This window comes from Lonchura striata, chromosome Z (genome assembly GCF_046129695.1).
Source record: "Lonchura striata isolate bLonStr1 chromosome Z, bLonStr1.mat, whole genome shotgun sequence".
NCBI classification, from domain to species: Eukaryota; Metazoa; Chordata; class Aves; order Passeriformes; family Estrildidae; genus Lonchura; species Lonchura striata.
Window position 1 is genome coordinate 17,126,909 of NC_134642.1, and position 16,968 is coordinate 17,143,876.

Below are 16,968 nucleotides of genomic sequence, written 5' to 3' on the forward strand. Positions count from 1 at the left end.
AGTTTGATGGCAAGGTTCACTATTGCTTATTACATAGATGAAGCATGCAAATTAAAAATTGGGTTAGAGTGAATCTACAATGATTTATGCAGAGAACGGGAATACAAAAAGGTAAGGATGGAAAATTATAAGGCTGTAAATGGGGTAAGGGAGGTCCTCCTTTGGATCACAGAGGTGGATCCCTTGCAGAATGTAGCCTCAGACTTGATCAACAATTTGTCTAAATGTAGCAGCATTTAATCTCCTGGAATGCTGACACAATTAAATACTTCTATAAAGTGCATGTGCACCACTGCACGCAGTATGAGGAACAAACAAGATGAGCTGAAGACGTGCAGGCAGTCACAGGGCTTTGCAGTGACAGAGACATGGTGGGATAGTTCATGTGACTGGAATGGTGGCATGAAGGGGTACACCCTGCTCAGGAGAGACAGCCCTGACCGTATTAGCTCTGTCTTGGTGAGGACGATGAGCTTAGGGGTCAGGATAAAAGGGCAGACTAGTAAGGGTGTTTGCTGCTGTGGGTGTTTGCTGCCTGATCAGGAGGAGAAAGCAAATGAGGCCATCTACAGGCATCATGAAGCAGCCTCCAAGTCACAGGCCTTGGATCTTTTGGAGGGTTTTACTCCCCTGACACCTGCTGCAGAACCAGCACAGTGAAACAGGAACAGCCCAGGAGGTTCCTGGAAAGCACGGATGACAATTTCCTGACACAGGTAGTGGAGGGTCCCCCAGGCAATGGTGTGCTGCTCAACTGATGCTAACAAACAGGGAAAGCCTTGCTGGAGGTGTAACAATGAGAGTGTGGAATTCAGTTCCAGATGAGGAGAAAGCAGGGCAGCAAGTAACCATAACCACAAACTTCAGGAGAGTTAACTTCAGGGAGATCTTCATGGAGAATGACAAGAGAACAAGCCTCACAGGGTCTGAGACACCCTGAGGGATCCAAGAGGGTTGGTTGATATTCAAGAATCGCTTCCTCCAGGCCCAAGAACAATACTTCCAAATGTGCAAGAAATTGGGCAAAGGGGAAGAGATGTGACGGGTAAATAAAGAACTCCTCTCATTATCAAGGGTAAGCAGAATCACAGGACCTGGAAGCAGCATCAGGTAACTTGGAATTAATATAGAGAGGTTGTCAGAGTATGTAGAAATGAGACAAGGAAAGCCAAGGTCCACCTGGAATAAAGTCTGGATAGAATGTCAAGGACAACAAGAAAGGATTTTTCAAATACATCAATAACAAAAGGAAAAGATAATATAGGCCTGATACTAAAATGGAAGTGGGGCCCTGTTAACAAAGGATACAGAGGAGGCAGAGTCATCACTGACAAGACCAGCCCTCAGGGATCTCTGACACAGGAGACTAGAGAGAAGGAAGGGTTGAAGGAAGACTTTCACTTGCTTAAGGAGGACTGAGTTGGAGTCAGGTAAACCTGGCATCCACAAGTCCATGGACCCTGATGGGATGCACCCACAAGTGCTGAGAGAGCTGATAGACACCAAGGTGGGCAATTTACAGCCATCTTTGAAATGCTGGGGTAATCAGAAGTACCTGAGGACTGGAAGGAAACAAATACAATACTGGCCATAAAAAGGAAAAGAAGGACCCAGGAAGCTACCAGACAGTCAGCCTCACATCAATCCATAATGATTCTGGAGGCCATTTCTATCCTCATGGAGGACAAGAAGGTGAACAGGAGTAGGCAGTATGGATTCATTTAAGGTACATCATACTTGGCTGATCTGCTTCTCTTTTATTATGAAACAACTCGATCAATGGATGAAGGAAAAGCAGTGGATATTGTCTACCTTGTCTTCAGCAAGGTTTTGACACTGTCTCTCACAACATCTTCATAGGCAAATTTAGGAAGTGTGGATTAAATGACTGGACAAGGAGGTGGATTAAGAACCAGCTGAATGGGAGATCCCAGGTGTTGTAATCAATAGTGTAGGGTCTGGCTGAAGGCCTGTCACTAGTGGTGTCCCCAGGGTTCAGTACTGGTCCAGTATTGTTTAACTTCTCCACCAATAACTTAAACAAACACACAAATGTCTTCTCAGTGGGTTCACTCACAACACAGAGCTGGGAGCAGTGGCCGATACCCCAGGGGGCCGTGCTGCCCTTCAGAAGGGCCTCGACAGCTGGAGGGATGGGCACAGAAGAAACTTCTGAAACTCAGCAAAGGTGAATGCAGGGTTCTGCACCTGGGGAAGAACAACCCTGGGCACTAGCAGAGGCTGGGAACTGACCCACTGGGGAACAGTTCTCTGTATCCTGAGGGACAATGCACTGTCTATGAGCCAACAGTGTGTCCTGGTGACCAAGAAGGCCGGTGATATCCTGGGGTGCATTAGGAAGAGCATTGACAGCAGGTTGAGGGAGTTGATCCTGCCCCTCTACTCAGACCTGGTGAAGCCACATATGGAATGCTGTGTTCAGCTCTCATGACAAGAGAAACATGATGCTCCTGGAGCAAGTATAGAGGAGATGACAAAGATGATTAAAGGATTGGAGCATCTCTCTTACAAGGAAAGGCCAAGCAAGCTGCACCTGTTTGGTGTTGAGAAGAGGTGACTGAGTGGGGGCCTTATTGGTACATCTGAGGGGAGGGTGCCAGGAAGATGGATCCAAGCTTTACTTGGTAGTGCTAGGCAATAGGGCAAGGGGCAACAGACAGAAACTGATGCACAGGAAGTTCCACCTAGATATGAGGAAGATATTTTTACATATCCTTTACAGTGCAGGTGGTTGCATACTGGAACAGGTTGCCTAGAGAAATTGTGGAGTCTCACACACTGGAGATACTCAAGAGCAGTCTGGATGCAATCCAGTGGCATGTTCTCTGGGGCAATTCTGCTTGAGCAGGGAGGCTGGACCAGCTGACCTGCTGTGATCCCTTCCAATCTTAGCTGTTCTGTGATTCTGTGGCTAACATTTACAAAGTGATTCAGTAAGATTTTCTATAAGCTCAGTAGTAAGTTAGTTGAAAAATTAAGAGATGGCAACATTTATATTACACTTGCTGTGGTATATTTAAATCAATTCATACATGCACACACATAGACATAAAGATGTCTATAAAAAGGTTAAAAATTCCCCTCAGGTTTCGTAAAATATGTCAGATGTCTTTCTATCTGTAAACACTTGAAGGGTTAAGCTTTGAGGGTTGAGTGTATCAGGGCAGACCCTGTCAACAGCTTTTGGTGATTGTTCTCCAAGTACTGAAGATTTGAGGGTTGTTGAGCTTCAAGAGGTGTACCACTTCTAGGGAGGTGCTGGTGCAGCCTGCTGTGGCCTTGGAGAACTCAAAGATGCTCACTTAGTACTACTGCCTGTAGGGTTGTGAGATGCTTGACTTTAGCCTTCTGTCATTCTCCATTCTGGCCACAATCTGGGTCAGTTGTTACTGGAATTTTCATCAAAAGGTGCGGTAACAATAGTATTGTTCCACCTGGGCTATGATTTAGACAAAAATAATGTTCCAAGGCTGTCCATTAGAAAACAGCAGTTTGTTAGGCATGACTTCCTAGGAGCTGACTATTTCTGGTAAGCTAAAAAGGAGCTTAACTGCCTAGGAGCCATTAATCAAGGTCAATCTCAAATGAGAATTCCTGAGGAGATCATGGAGTGGCTCTAGACACCATCACAAATGGGCATTACATTGCGGCTGCACAGCAGTATTGGGGATGACTGACTGACTCACTGCAGCAAGGGAGCTTATGTAAGCAGTTAGGATATGATGGGTGCATTGTGTTTTGATTTATTTCTTAGGATATGGTTGTCTCCATGCTGATTGAAGATTTTGTATATATTGGGTTATAGAAGTAGATACCTTATAATGTTTTCAGCTGTAGAGAAACAAAACAAGCTCAGAAAATGTGAAGTTTTCATCCAAGTCAGAAGGACCATTTTGAATTACTAACCAAACTACAACTACAGAAAGTCCACTATCAGGAATACTCCTTACCAAACTCTTATCTGCTTCTGGTATGTGTTTCTCATTAGCAAATATAGCTGGTGAGATCTGTGGCTTTAGATTGCACCAGCAAATTCTGTTCACTCAAGATAAAGCAAAATTTTTATCAGTCCTATAGGCAGCATTAGGTTGAGCATGTGAACTTCATTTTGGTATGGCAAGTTCGCACAGTTAAGAGGGCTAATACTGCTGTAAGAGCATGTTTTAGGAGTTGGGTCATGGTAGTGAATGTAATAGAACTATTTATTTTGCTGTGCTGTAGTTCGTTGCATGTAATGCACACACTTCAGAAGAATGGAGCTGCGGCTTGTGACACAGAAGCAAGGCCATCTTGAAAATTAAGTCTTCAGTATGCCCTCTTGGAAAGGCTCTCCCTTTCTGCATCTCACTCAGTAAATGTGCTGAGGTTGTCACATTGGCTGATTCTCTTAATCTATGTAGTCCAAAATATATTTTCTCTCTTGCCTTCTTGGATAGTGTTATGTATTGAAATTATGATAGGTTACCTTCCTTGTCAACAGAGGTAGCTGCCAGTTTACCTCATTAGAGAATTTGTTTTTAAAAAGGTAAGGTTTTAGTTTCAGTCTCTCCAGAGAGCCTGTTCAGAGGACTTAGCATTAGGCTTCATGTAGCAGGAAACTATTCATAGATTTCATGTTTCTGCTTTCTACAGCAGCCTTGACTGAAAGTATCCCTTTAAATTTATATTCCAGCTTTGTAAACAATTCTTATTTCTAATTCTAACCTTCCAGTTCTAATGAATGTATGCATCATAGTAAACACATTCCACATACAGAAAAATTTACCTTGCATATTATTTACTACAGTCAAATATGTACAAGAGTGTGTGTGGTTCTACTTAATTTTATGTATGGCTCTTTCACTTACAAATTAGAAAGTCTTCTGTTTTAATTATGGAGGGGAAATGTTTTACAAGCATAAACCCAGAAAAGTTGGCAACAAGGGTTTTTGTGGATAAGTGCTAAAAACTTGCTGTTTTGCACCTGCTAACACTGAACTATTTGTCCAAATGTAATTATTACCATAAAAAGCTGGAATTCATAGATCTTCAGATGCATGTGAACTAGAACTAATACCTCTTTTCAATTTACTGCAAAGAAATTGTTCAGTGTTTGCATTCTGAGATGTTAAAACAGATTAGGAGGGATGTTTAATGTGACCTTCTTATGGGTTTTGTTTTAATTCTGTTCTTTTCCCAGCCTCCTATGTGAAATTAATTTATCATTGTTTAAAATATCAAGATTTTTATCTTCTTGGCCCTTAAAAATTGGGAGTGGTATTTCGCATTTCACCCTCTTAAGTGTATCTTTTGCCTTTTTTACTCTCCTCCTATCCCAATTTCAGGTTTGTACAGAGATTAATTATTAAAACATTTTGGTTTGCAGGGAGGCTGTGTAGATTCAACAAATCAGAGCCTTGCTCTGCTCCTTATGACCCTTGGACAGCGGGATGTTTCCAAAGTCCTGTTGGGACCTCTGTCTCCATACACGTAAGTTGTTTTGTTCAGTTTAATTACACAGTCTTGTTTTAATTCACTAGTTTTATTGCACAGCTATTTTTATATATGGAAGACTTTGCCTGTGGTAACAAATAGAACAACTTGTACTTGACTTCAAATGAGACAAGTGGTGTAAGTTGCCTAGGGTTTGTTTCTACATGTTAGATGAGTCCCTTACTGTTCTGTATTATTCCTGTTTCTGAGAATTGCAGAGACAGGGTTTATTGATGATTCTTGACCTGGAATGTATTGTGTACATCAGTTGGCTTTTTGTTGCCTAGTGTACACTACTATATTTTCCCTGGTGATCTCTGTAGCTGTGTCATTAATTGTCCTATTTCAAATGGCTAGCTAAATTCTAAAGCTATAATTTTTCCTATGAAACAGCTTAAGACTTCAATTCATGGAGCTGTGTGCTATTTCAAGGTTTTATTTGGCAGCAAAATTATATCTGGTCCTTCAGTTTCAATTTTTACTAAAGCTTTATCTGTAGCTGGTTGTTGTTCAGAGGAGAGAAAATAAATTAATTTCTTATATTGCTAGTTGTAAACACAGGTTACAGAATCACAGAATTATCAAGGCTGGAAAAGATGTCTAAGATCAAGTCCAACTTTTGACTGAACACTATTTCTTAACTAGTGAAGCTAGATCTGATTGTTTCTTTAACACTTCCACAGATTGTGATTTCACCACCACCATGCGTGCCCATTTCAATTCTTAACAACCCTTGCAGAGAAAAAACTTTCCTGATGTCCAACCTGAACCTATACTGGTGCAGCTTGAGGCCATTTCTTCTAATCCTGTCACTTCTTAGCTGGGAGAAGAGACCAAACCCTCACCTGTCTACAGCCTCCTTTCAGGCAGTTGTAGAAAGCAATAAGGTCTCCCCTGAGCTTCCTTTTTTCTCCAGGCTAAACAACCCCAGCTCCTTCAGCTGCTCCTCACAGGACTTGTGCTCCAGACCTTTCCCCTGCTCTGTTGCCCTTCTCTGGACCTGCTCCAGCACCTCAATGTCCTTCTTGGAGTGAGGGGCCCAAAACTGAGCACACAATTCAAGTTGTGGCCTCACCAGTGCTGAGTACAGGGGACAGTCCCTGCCCTGCTCCTGCTGGCCACTCTGTTGCTGGCACAGCCCAGGATGCCATTGTCCCTCTTAGCCACCTGGGCACTGCTGGCTCATGCTCAGCTGCTGTCACCAGCACCCCCAGGGCCTTTTCCTGTGGGCAGCTCTGCAGCCACTCTGCCCCAGCCTGTGGCACTGCCTGGGGCTGCTGTGACCCAGGGGCAGGACCAGCACTGGCCTTGTTGTACCTCACACCACTGGCCTTGGCCATGATCCAGCCTGTGCAGATCCCTCTGCAGAGCCTTCCAGCCCCCCAGCAGATCAGCACTCCCACCCAGCTTGGTGTCATCTGCAATCTCACTGAGGGTGCACTCAAACCTCTCATCCACATCACTGATGAAGATATTAAACAGGACTGGCCCCAGTACTGAGCCCTGGGAGCACCACTGGTCACTGGCCACCAGCTGGATGTAGCTCCATGCACCACCAAGCTCTGGGCCCAGCCACACAAATGATTCTTTACCCAGTGAAGAGGGTACCCATCCAAGCCATGGGCTATTACTATATTCCTGGGGTCCTCCTTCTGACCCTGCTGGTATGAGCATCACACTGGCCAACTTCCAGTCCTCTGGGACCTGCTCAGTTAGCCAGGACTGATGCTACATGATAGAGATTTTCTTGGTGAGTGCTTCTGCCAGCTCCCTCAGTACCCTTGAATGAATTCCATCCAACCCCATAGAATTCTGAGTCTCTAAATAGCTCAGTACTTCATTGTGTATTGCAGAAGATCTATTCTGCTCCCTGTACCCCAGCTAGGGGGCTGGTTGCCCTGAGGACGAGTCTTACTGCTAAAGACTGAGGCAAAGAAGACATTGAGGACCTCAGCCTTTTCCTCTTCCTTGATGGCAATGTTCCCTTCCACATCCAGTAAAGCATGGAAATTTTCCATGGTCTTCCTTTAGTTTTTAATGTATTTATAAAAACACTTTTTATTATCTTTCACAGCAGTGGCCTAATTGAGTTCTAAGAGAAATAAGTTAGGGAAACAAATTATCAAAAACAATTTATCAAAACAAAGTTATTGAAACAATTTATCAAAAATTTAATTTCTCAGACTTTTAGGGGATTTACTAGATCACAGTTATTTCTAGAGACTGAGCAGTTATTCTCTAGTCAGATAAAGGGAGGTTTGTTTATCTGGCAATGGCATCAAATAATAAGAGTATGAACTGTCCTTTTTCGGTTATCATGGTACCGGTGCTGTATACGTGAAAGGTACAGTACTGTGATAACTGAAGAATGGTGGTGCCATCACATGAGAGTTAAAAAAAAATTACCTAACTGCTCTTCTCAACTCCTGATACCTTGGAAATTATATTAATCAGATTTTGAGGGGAAGACAGGGAAGTGTCCCATTGTACAAAGGGGAAGTAATCCCCTGTAAAGTAAGTATTCATGTGGGAGGTTTCAGAAAAGTAGATATGTTTGAAGTGCGCAGTTAAGCATGTGAGACAATCCAATCACTTGTAATTGTGAGTATTTTTAAATTTTTTGTCCTTTTTTGTTCTGTGAAAATCAAGCAAATGCACTAGTTTATTTTGTAAGCAGGCTGAGTTCAAGTTGGTGGGTTGTCGCTTCTTCCAAGCTAGGTGTATGCAGCAGGGATAAAGGTCAGGAGTGCACATACTGAAGCAGCACATTGTAAAATTTATGATTCTGTGAGAATCTGTGACTCAGCAGTCCTGTGAGGATCTGTTCAGATAGAATGCATCCTTTTATGCTTTCAACAACTAGGGCTTTTTATGCTCTCAACTACAGCTGTTTATAAAGGACTGGTAGATTTGGCTCCCAAGCAGCTCATCGGATACACAAGCTTATCAAGTAAATTGCAGTATTGTCACGTCCTTGTCCCTTCTTTTCTTTCAGAGCTGTGACATCTGTATTTAACACTTTGACCCTACAGAATCTGAAGTTATTTAAAAGCTGTGTTATTGGCTTCCTTGTCCAGCATAATACAGCATGAATGTGACAGTTCAGCTGGCTTCTGAGAGCATCCCATTGGGACAAAATGCTTTGGAACATGTCCGTTTGAATGAGGAAACGTCTTATTTTTACAGGAGACATCCATTGCCTCAACTAACAATGGGGAGTGGAAATGCAGGCAGCACCATGAGCAGGGCTGTCTTGAGTGGCAACAGGGCTAACAGACTGCATGACCAGCAGCTGCTCTGCATTACCCCTTGCTTAGTATTCATATTTCACAGAAGCAAGTGCCTTTCTGTCAAGCTGAACTTAAAATCAAATGCAGGATGCTGGCCATCCCACTAACTCACAGAGGTCAGTCTGGCAGGATCAGCATGAGCCAGGGGTATGTGAAGGACAGCAACAGGGAAGCCTGTTGTGCCCCAAAAGCCTGAGTGCCCCAGTCCATGGCTTTGCAAGGGTTTAGGGGCTTCAAGAGGTGGAATTAGAGTGCCTCTGCCCAGCCAAGCTGACACTTCCAGGTGCTCCCCTGGCTGGGGATGCCCACCCCCAGCTCCTCAGTCTCTCAGGAGAGCAGTGCTTGGGGCTGCCACTACTAGCAGGCAAAGCCCTGCGTGGGCCCTAGTGCAACTGAGCCAAGAATGCGCTGCTGGTGCACAGGTCTTCTCTCACACTGGTCTTCTAGTTGGTTGCTTTGCCCAGTATATGAGGTTCTTGTGTACTTCTTGGTAATTCTTAGCAGGCTTTGGGGAAAAGACAGCACTTAAATAAACAGGCCTTTTACTCTTGTTGGTTTTGGCTGTAAGGCCTCCAATGTGGCTCATGTAGCTGTCCCTGCACCTAAGGAGCAGCTCTGTTCGGCTTCTGCCTTGTTCTTGCCTGAACACAGAGTGTAAATTTTCAGCAAAATAAACCTTCTTTGTACCTTTCACCCCCTCCTTCAGTCCTGCAGCCTGTGCCTGTGTGGTTAGCGCAGCCTGCACTATTATTTGAGGTGCCCACCTGCGACCCAGACCAACCTCAGAACTAATATAGACCTGCTTTTTGTTACAAACCCTTACTTTCCTGCCTCTTTCTCTTCTATTTTCAGGGATTGTACCACTTGTGCTTCCACTGGTACAAGACAAAGCTGGCCTTTTGCTGCTTCTGCATTCTCCCCTGCTGTCCCCAGGCAGCCTTCCCCTTGCTCGCACCACAGAGAGCCTTTCCCATGTATGTAGGGGCTGATATTTTTCTCACTCTGTGTTTATTTGAAAGGGAGAAGAGGCAAAGATAGATGCAGGGTACCCCAGCTATGTGCAAAGAGAGGTATGGGCTGAACTGATCCCACCAATATGTTGCAGAGTTTCCTGATCACCTTTTAGGATTTCTCCCTGAGTTTCTGGCACCACATGTCCTCTGTCATTTTTACAGTGTGTTTTGTGCCCTCCTTGCAGTTCAGCATGCCACCCCTGCTGTTTTGGGCTTGGCTGCTTTCATGTCACACTGACATGAGTCTGTGAAAGGACCCAGCTAAGGAGAAAGCTGATACAGAACTTGTCTGTCAGCTTTACTGAAGCATTTGTGCCAGCCTATGCCCATTTGCCTACTACAGCTGCAAGCAGAAACCTTGCAGCTGGGGAGGCATGGAAGAAAAGGTGCTTTTCAGTTCTTCCTTTCAACTGTTAGTCCATTTGAGAAATGAGAAAGCTGGTGTCTGTGCTGAGGCAAGTTATCAGTCCAGGAAGGTGCAGGAGAAAGTATACATAGCATTGAGAGCCATGTTCCCACATTCACCCTGCAGAAGTATTTAACAGACTGCCCCAGAGATAGGTAAGATCATCCCAGGCACACACCAGTACAGGTGATACAGCCTCTCTTTTTCCAGCTCCTGCCATTTTCCTCCTCTCTCATGCATATATCTGAGTGCAGGAACAGCAGCATGCCCAGCTGAAGTGTATAAGCAATTTTGCTCCTGCAATTTTCCTTGTACTCTTTCACAATTTCTGTGAATAGGAGCTGCCAAAAGGCTTTCAGAGGCCTCGTGATGCCACAGTGGGGACAGGCTTAGGCTTTTGTTCTCCTTCTTCCCATTTTGTGGATACTTACTCTTTGATTTGCTGTAATGATGTATGTGTGATTAGCTTGCAATTATGCTTTCAGCATGTAGAGCAGACAAGCCCATGTGTGAACTGGATGTCCACATTACATTTCTTTAAACTAAGAAAGGCGCATACCAGTTGCTGGAGGAGATTAAATCTTTGTTGGAGACTGCAGACTTGCTTGTGGCCATGACTGGATGAGTCCAGACTTCTGTCAGAAGCAATTACAAATTTTATTTTGTAGTCTTTTGGTGCAATTACATGTTCCCTCTTTCAGAGAAGCCAGTAAAAATGTTTTCTTGGATGTTTTTGGTTTTTTTTCTTTTTTTATATTTTTCATGTTACTCACTCTCCAGTCAGTGTTTGTTTAGGATCAGTGTGATTGTTCAGTTTCTTGTTGCCTTTCTGTCTGAAATGATGAAAGGATTTTTTTTTCTGAAAATGAGAAAACAGGAAGAATTCTGAGTCTGAATGTAATAGTAAAGAAGCATTTAACTGTGAAGTGGAGAAGTCAGTAATCAGTCAGAAATCAAACACATGCTTTGGGATCTCTCTTAAAGTGTGCACCCAATACTTTGGCTATGCCTGTTTATGTTTTATTTCTGCTTTAACATTGGGCAGGGGAAAGGAGAATCACAGGTTGGTATAGGGTTCTTATAGGCCTAATGAAGAATTAGCATCAGGAGTAAATAACTTACCTAACTACATTTCTCTCCTTTCTTTCTTTCTTTCTTCTTCCCTTACCGTTTTGTCTTGCTGTATTACCAGCCATTCCTCTCTCTGCTTATACAGAGACTGGAGAGGTTTCAGGAGGGGTCACTAGCTACTTCTACAACACAAGTGAGAACAGTGTTTGTAGCTGTAGCCCTGTTTCTCTGTACTAAGCAATATTTTCTTGTTTCATTCACCATGCTGGAATCTGTGTTAGTACATAATGCTATTGGACTTCCTGTTTTGTTTCTTAAATGGTATTATTTTCTCTCATTCAGAATTGAGTTTCTGCGACACCTCAGAAGCTTCTTCCAGATTATGTTTAAAATTGAAGCAAAGACCGCTGAGGAAGAGCACGCGGGCGGGGAGAAGGTCTTAATGACATGTGTTGGCATTGGATTTTGCAATCTCAGTAAAACTATAAGATAAAAAGCATCTACAGTTTTTTAGATTTCACATCTGTGAAAGACAGAAAATGCTGCAAAGATCTAATAAACCCCACCTATCTCTGTACACTCTGGTGTAGACCTGTGATGATTCCAGTGCAGGGTTACCCAAGCCTACCGCATGTAAACAATAAAGACAACTTCAGACTGTTTAGATCTGTGCTATTTATAAATGCAATGACAGTATTCTGTGCTGCTTGGAGTGGCTCTCTGGAGTCTCAGCTGACTTGGGACTCTTTGCACTGTATTCCACTGAATGGGACACAAGTGCTTCATGTCACTGTGCTCTCAAGCCTTAATGAGGTGAGTGCTCTGGTTTTATGTATTTACTAATTTCACTCATAGCTTTTTCTGAAAGGTCTAGCTAGAGAGGGAAAACAAAAACAAGCTTTGCATTGCGAAACAAATTATCACAATGGAAATATTAGATTATTGAGGTAATTGCAGAGATAATGTTGGCATGAAAATTAAAGTAAAGGTATGACAGCAATTCTTTGTTTATACATTGTGTGTGTGTAGAATTTGTCAGATGATCCACTCCTGTTTACATTTGCTAAATTCACAGAATCACAAAATAGTCTGAGTTGGAAAGGACCCAGAATGATCACTGAGTCCAACTCTTAAGTGAATGGCCTATACAGGGGTGAAACCCATGACCCATGGCATTATTAGTACTATGCTTTAACCAGCTGAGCTCATCTCAGGGTTGCAGTTTCAAAGGAAGAATAAAATATTTGTCTTCTATTTTTCCTAATGTTAGAATACTGTAGAAGAGATCACAGCCTGTACTGACTTACTTTAGTCTCTTTTGCAAACATGGGCATGGTAGGAGAAACCTTCATGGCAGCTTTTGACTTATCACTTATATTTCTTCTAGGTTTGTTTGGTGTGCTGTACTCATGGCTCACAATTAGTTGTTAGAAGTAGCAAAATAGCTGTAGACTTTGAGAAAGAAAAATATATTCAGTTCCATCATCATATTTTGTGCATCTGCTCCCTTCTTAAAGTGCCAATAATACTATATGGGATGGATTGACAGATGCAAAAAAGTTTCTACCAGGTTGTATATGTTTACCCATGAAAGGCTACTGGTAAATTCAAGCAAACCTGTTGAAGTTAATGCTGAACTCCTGACACAAGGGAAGAAATTTGTATTTGACTTTAGACTATCCTTCATATGTCTGGAGGAAAATAAAACTGTGTCAAAAGCTGGTATATAAAGAGAGCAGATAGTAGTGACTGTGTTAAAATGGTTTTACAAACTTTATCTGATGCCACTGTAATGTGGCATCTGTAGTATGAAGAATAAAAGGACTTGGACAGAGGTTCTGTATTTGCTTACTGTTTTGTTAACTTTTGCAGGCCATGTGAGAATTCTTTTTTACTGTACTTTGTTCTTGTAATCTGTCAGACATTATTTGAAAAAATAAAGTATTTTTTTCCTAAATAAGGTTTTATTTATCTTTAAAGCAAAACAGACAACAGCTGGGAAAAAAAGAAGCCTGGAAGTCTTTCCTGAGCCCTTCATAACATAAATGGCTTTCTTGAACTGATACATCAAAAAACAACTTTGGGAGTTGCCAGAGGGAGGAAGGGAAAGGGTGAAGCCATTCTTATAATTTATTAGCTTTTCAGATTTTTGACTTGCAGCTAAGGAAATTCTAAATAAGACAATAGGATGTGAAATAAAATAACTTTTTTGCATTTCAAATTAGAAAGAGGAATATAGGCCTGAAAGAATTTATCTTGCTCCCCTCTGTCACTATGCAATGAAAAAACTAGCCATTTCATGAATTAAAGTTACCCAAAATACAAGGTGCCACTGATCCAAAAGGTGAAATGTACAAACTACAATTAAAAGCCACTAGAATTAAAATATAAAGTTTGCATTAATTATTCAAGTTTGTGCCACAGCTCCGATTTCCAAAATTTCTTAAATAAAAATTTGCAAGTATTGTCTGAAAAGCTTTATTCTTTTTAAGCTTAACTTTAAAGCTCTGAGTTTTTCCAAATGTTCCAGTTGCACCAGGATAGAGACAGCAATAAGTTGCCCAAGCAGCAGAAATTATGTTACACAATTATCTGTACTTAACCTCAGTGTTAAAATGGGACTGGTAAGCCTTAGCCCTGCTACAAATTGCATAGATCGATAGCACAGTGCTTGCTGCAACAATTCAAATCCTGTGAATTTGCTTGTTGCTTCACAGAGAAAAAGAATGGTATATGAAATTAATAAGTTTTTCCAGAACAGTCACTCTTTGGAGAAATATTAACAAATCCAGAGGGGCTTTTAGGTAATTTTTCTTAAAATTATATGGCCTTCATATTCTGGGAAAAGTACTTATTAGAAGAAGGAAATCCTGCAGATAAAAGCTGTTTGTTTATCGACAAAACAGCAACTGACATCTGCTTTGGTGGTCTGATCACACAAGCAGTAAGAGCTGGACAGAGGAAATTAATTTTTGGTGAAAAAAATTCATACTGTTGGTAGCCACAGACTTTATGATGAAGATGATAGTTACTAGGAGACACATCTTTCATCTCAGTACATCCATAGCAGAGTAATACTCAGATAATTTAAATTTGAAGGGATTAGCTGTACATGAATAATCCTGTACTCTGAACAATCCATTGGTAATTTAGTTAATCCGTTTGGGTGAACAGCTCTGATAATAGAATGGTTTTGGTTGGAAGATCATCTAGTTCCACCATCCCCCAACCAGGTTGCTCAAAGACCCATTCAGTTTGGCATTGAACACTTCCAGGGATTGGGCATCCACCACGACACTGGGCAACCTGTTAGAGCAGCTCACTACCCTCACAGTAAGGAATTTCTTCTAACAGCTAATATAAACACATCTACTTTAGCTTAAAGCCATCACCATTTGTTCTGTCACTACATGCCCTTTTAAAAAGTTCCTTTCCAGCCTGCCTTTAGGTAGGTACTGACTTAGAGGTGCTGTAAGGTCTCCACAGTCTCCTCCAGGCTGTACAAACCTAACTCACTCTCCTCATGAGGAGGAGAGGTGCTCAAACCCTCGGATCTTTACTGTGGACCTCCTCTCGACTTGCTCCAAGAGGTCCAGGTCTTATTTTGGGGTCCCCAGAGCTGAATACACCACATCAGATGCAGTCCCATGAGAGTTGCAGTCACAGTGGTGATGTGCAAAGTACTTGTAAAATATGCCTTTACCTTGCATCTTCTGCCAATTTTGTAATACCTGTTGTATAACTTTCTTCTATGATGCTATGATTATAATTTGCACCTTCTGTGGTTATGTCAGAAAATCCATGCTAATTTGCTGTAGAACAGCTTCTGGAGTAGAAGAGATTATATTGGAAGCAAAATTATTTCATTCCAAGTGCACTTTATCAAAGGCATGTGGCTAGAAGCCAGTGCAATAACTGTCTGGGGAAGCACACAGTAGGTAAATTAGCTGGGCCAAAACAGTAAGTACATGCCTCTCTTGGGTAATGTATTCAAAATAGTGTTTTGTTGCTGCCAGAGTATATATACTTTCTCTCTTCTTCCTCTTCCCCATGGGTGATACAGATTTTTTTTCAATCCACAGAGGCATAATTCTCTTCTTGCAAATTCTGACGTTCACTTCCCTGTTTCTCAATCATACTCTTGAGAAACCAGAGGCAAAAAAAAGACAAACAAGAAAAGAAACCAATTTTCAGAATGCATGATTTTGTCTATGAGTTATTTTTCCTTTAAAAATAAATAATAGTGTATGGCCAGATCCATGTTTTTATTTTGTGTGTCTCATGTATATCCACATCTATTTAATCTGTCTCCTAATGGATCCCAAGTGAGACACACAACTGTGTCAGGGTAACTCTAAAATAATTACAATGTGGAAGGAGCATCTTTTGCAGTTACTGCTTAGGTCTTTGTGAGCTGTCTCTTAAAAGAGCATTCATGATGTGAATGTGTACCTTCCTTGTGCCTGTTGCCTCTGAGCAACACTGACAAGCTCTGAAAAACACCTATAACCTGTTGTCAGTGAGAGGCAAAAAGACAGAAAGACCTGCAGGGAAGAGAATGTGTGGGCTCAACTGCGTGGTGACAGTATTGGATGAGTAACAGAAGCAAGTAATGCACTGTGTCACAGCATCACAATGTCCAAACAAATTGAGTTGTGACATTGTTACAAAACAGAACTACTAGGATGATTTGTAGTAAATTTGTAATGATATATGTCAGGTGTTAGTGCTAATCTCTTTCCTGGAACAGTAAGATTATGTATATTCACTAAGAAGAGTGCCCAGAGCTGTATTTCCTGTGTATTAGAGAGTGCAGAAATACTCTGTGCGTGTGGCAATAAGGAGACCCACAGAAGAAACCTGGTTTAAAGTAGTATTGGTCAAATGTGTAGCCACAAGAAAACAAATGCCAAAATAATTTTTTTACATGAGGGTGAGCAGTGGCTGGGTGCCCATGGAAATTGAAGTAGCAACTGCTCTGCGCAACTGAGCACACAGAAGTGGCCTGTGTCTTTGCATATTTGTCCTCATGCTGCATGCCTGCCACATTGTCTCTCTGTCTTCTCAGTACCAGTTTGGCCGTGCTTCCCTGGCAGCCTCCGCTGAGCTGCTCACACAGCAAACATCAGTGCTCCTTCATCAGTGATCCCATGGTGAAAGTCTGTAGGGCCTTGTGGAGACTGATCCGTGTGAGGTATCTGGTGCTTAACTATGGATTAATTAGTAGGATTAAGGGCTTGATGCCAGTGATCATCACTACATGTCAGTGACATATCCCATTTTGCAAAATGCAACAGGCTCAGGCGGGCACCCATTTTTGCAGGATGCCTCAGAAGTTAGATGCTTCAGAAGAAATGCCTTACCCCTTCCCACTGCATTTTTAACCTGCCACCACCTTTGCTCCTTGAAAAAGTTGCTTATATCTTTCTTCAATCCTAAGCTGTCTCCAAGGATAAGAAAAAAACTGCTTTAGCAAATTTTGCATAAATGTAGATACATTTTCTTAACTTTTGATGAATGTGCATATTTTATATAAGTTGAGACTATGGTTCTGAATGGTCATCCCTCAGCACATCAAGATAAACTTTGTGTGTCTGCTAATACAGTTTTGATTCTGTATAATGCACTAAAAATCTTCAAGATGCATCTAGATCAAAATATACATGAATTTGGATTATTTACTATTTTTTTTAAC

General features: G+C 41.9%; 1 protein-coding gene across 1 annotated transcript in view; it reads left to right on the forward strand.

Annotated features, from left to right (window-relative positions):
• The window catches only part of RCL1 (RNA terminal phosphate cyclase like 1), a 32,328-nt gene extending 19,220 nt beyond the window's left edge, over positions 1-13,108 (forward strand). The window contains exons 8-9 of the mRNA XM_021531709.3: positions 5,387-5,490; positions 11,616-13,108. Coding sequence (XP_021387384.1) covers positions 5,387-5,490; positions 11,616-11,766 — 255 coding nt within the window. The 3' untranslated portion in view covers positions 11,767-13,108. The remainder of the gene's footprint in view (positions 1-5,386; positions 5,491-11,615) is intronic.
• Positions 13,109-16,968: the final 3,860 nt, after the last annotated feature.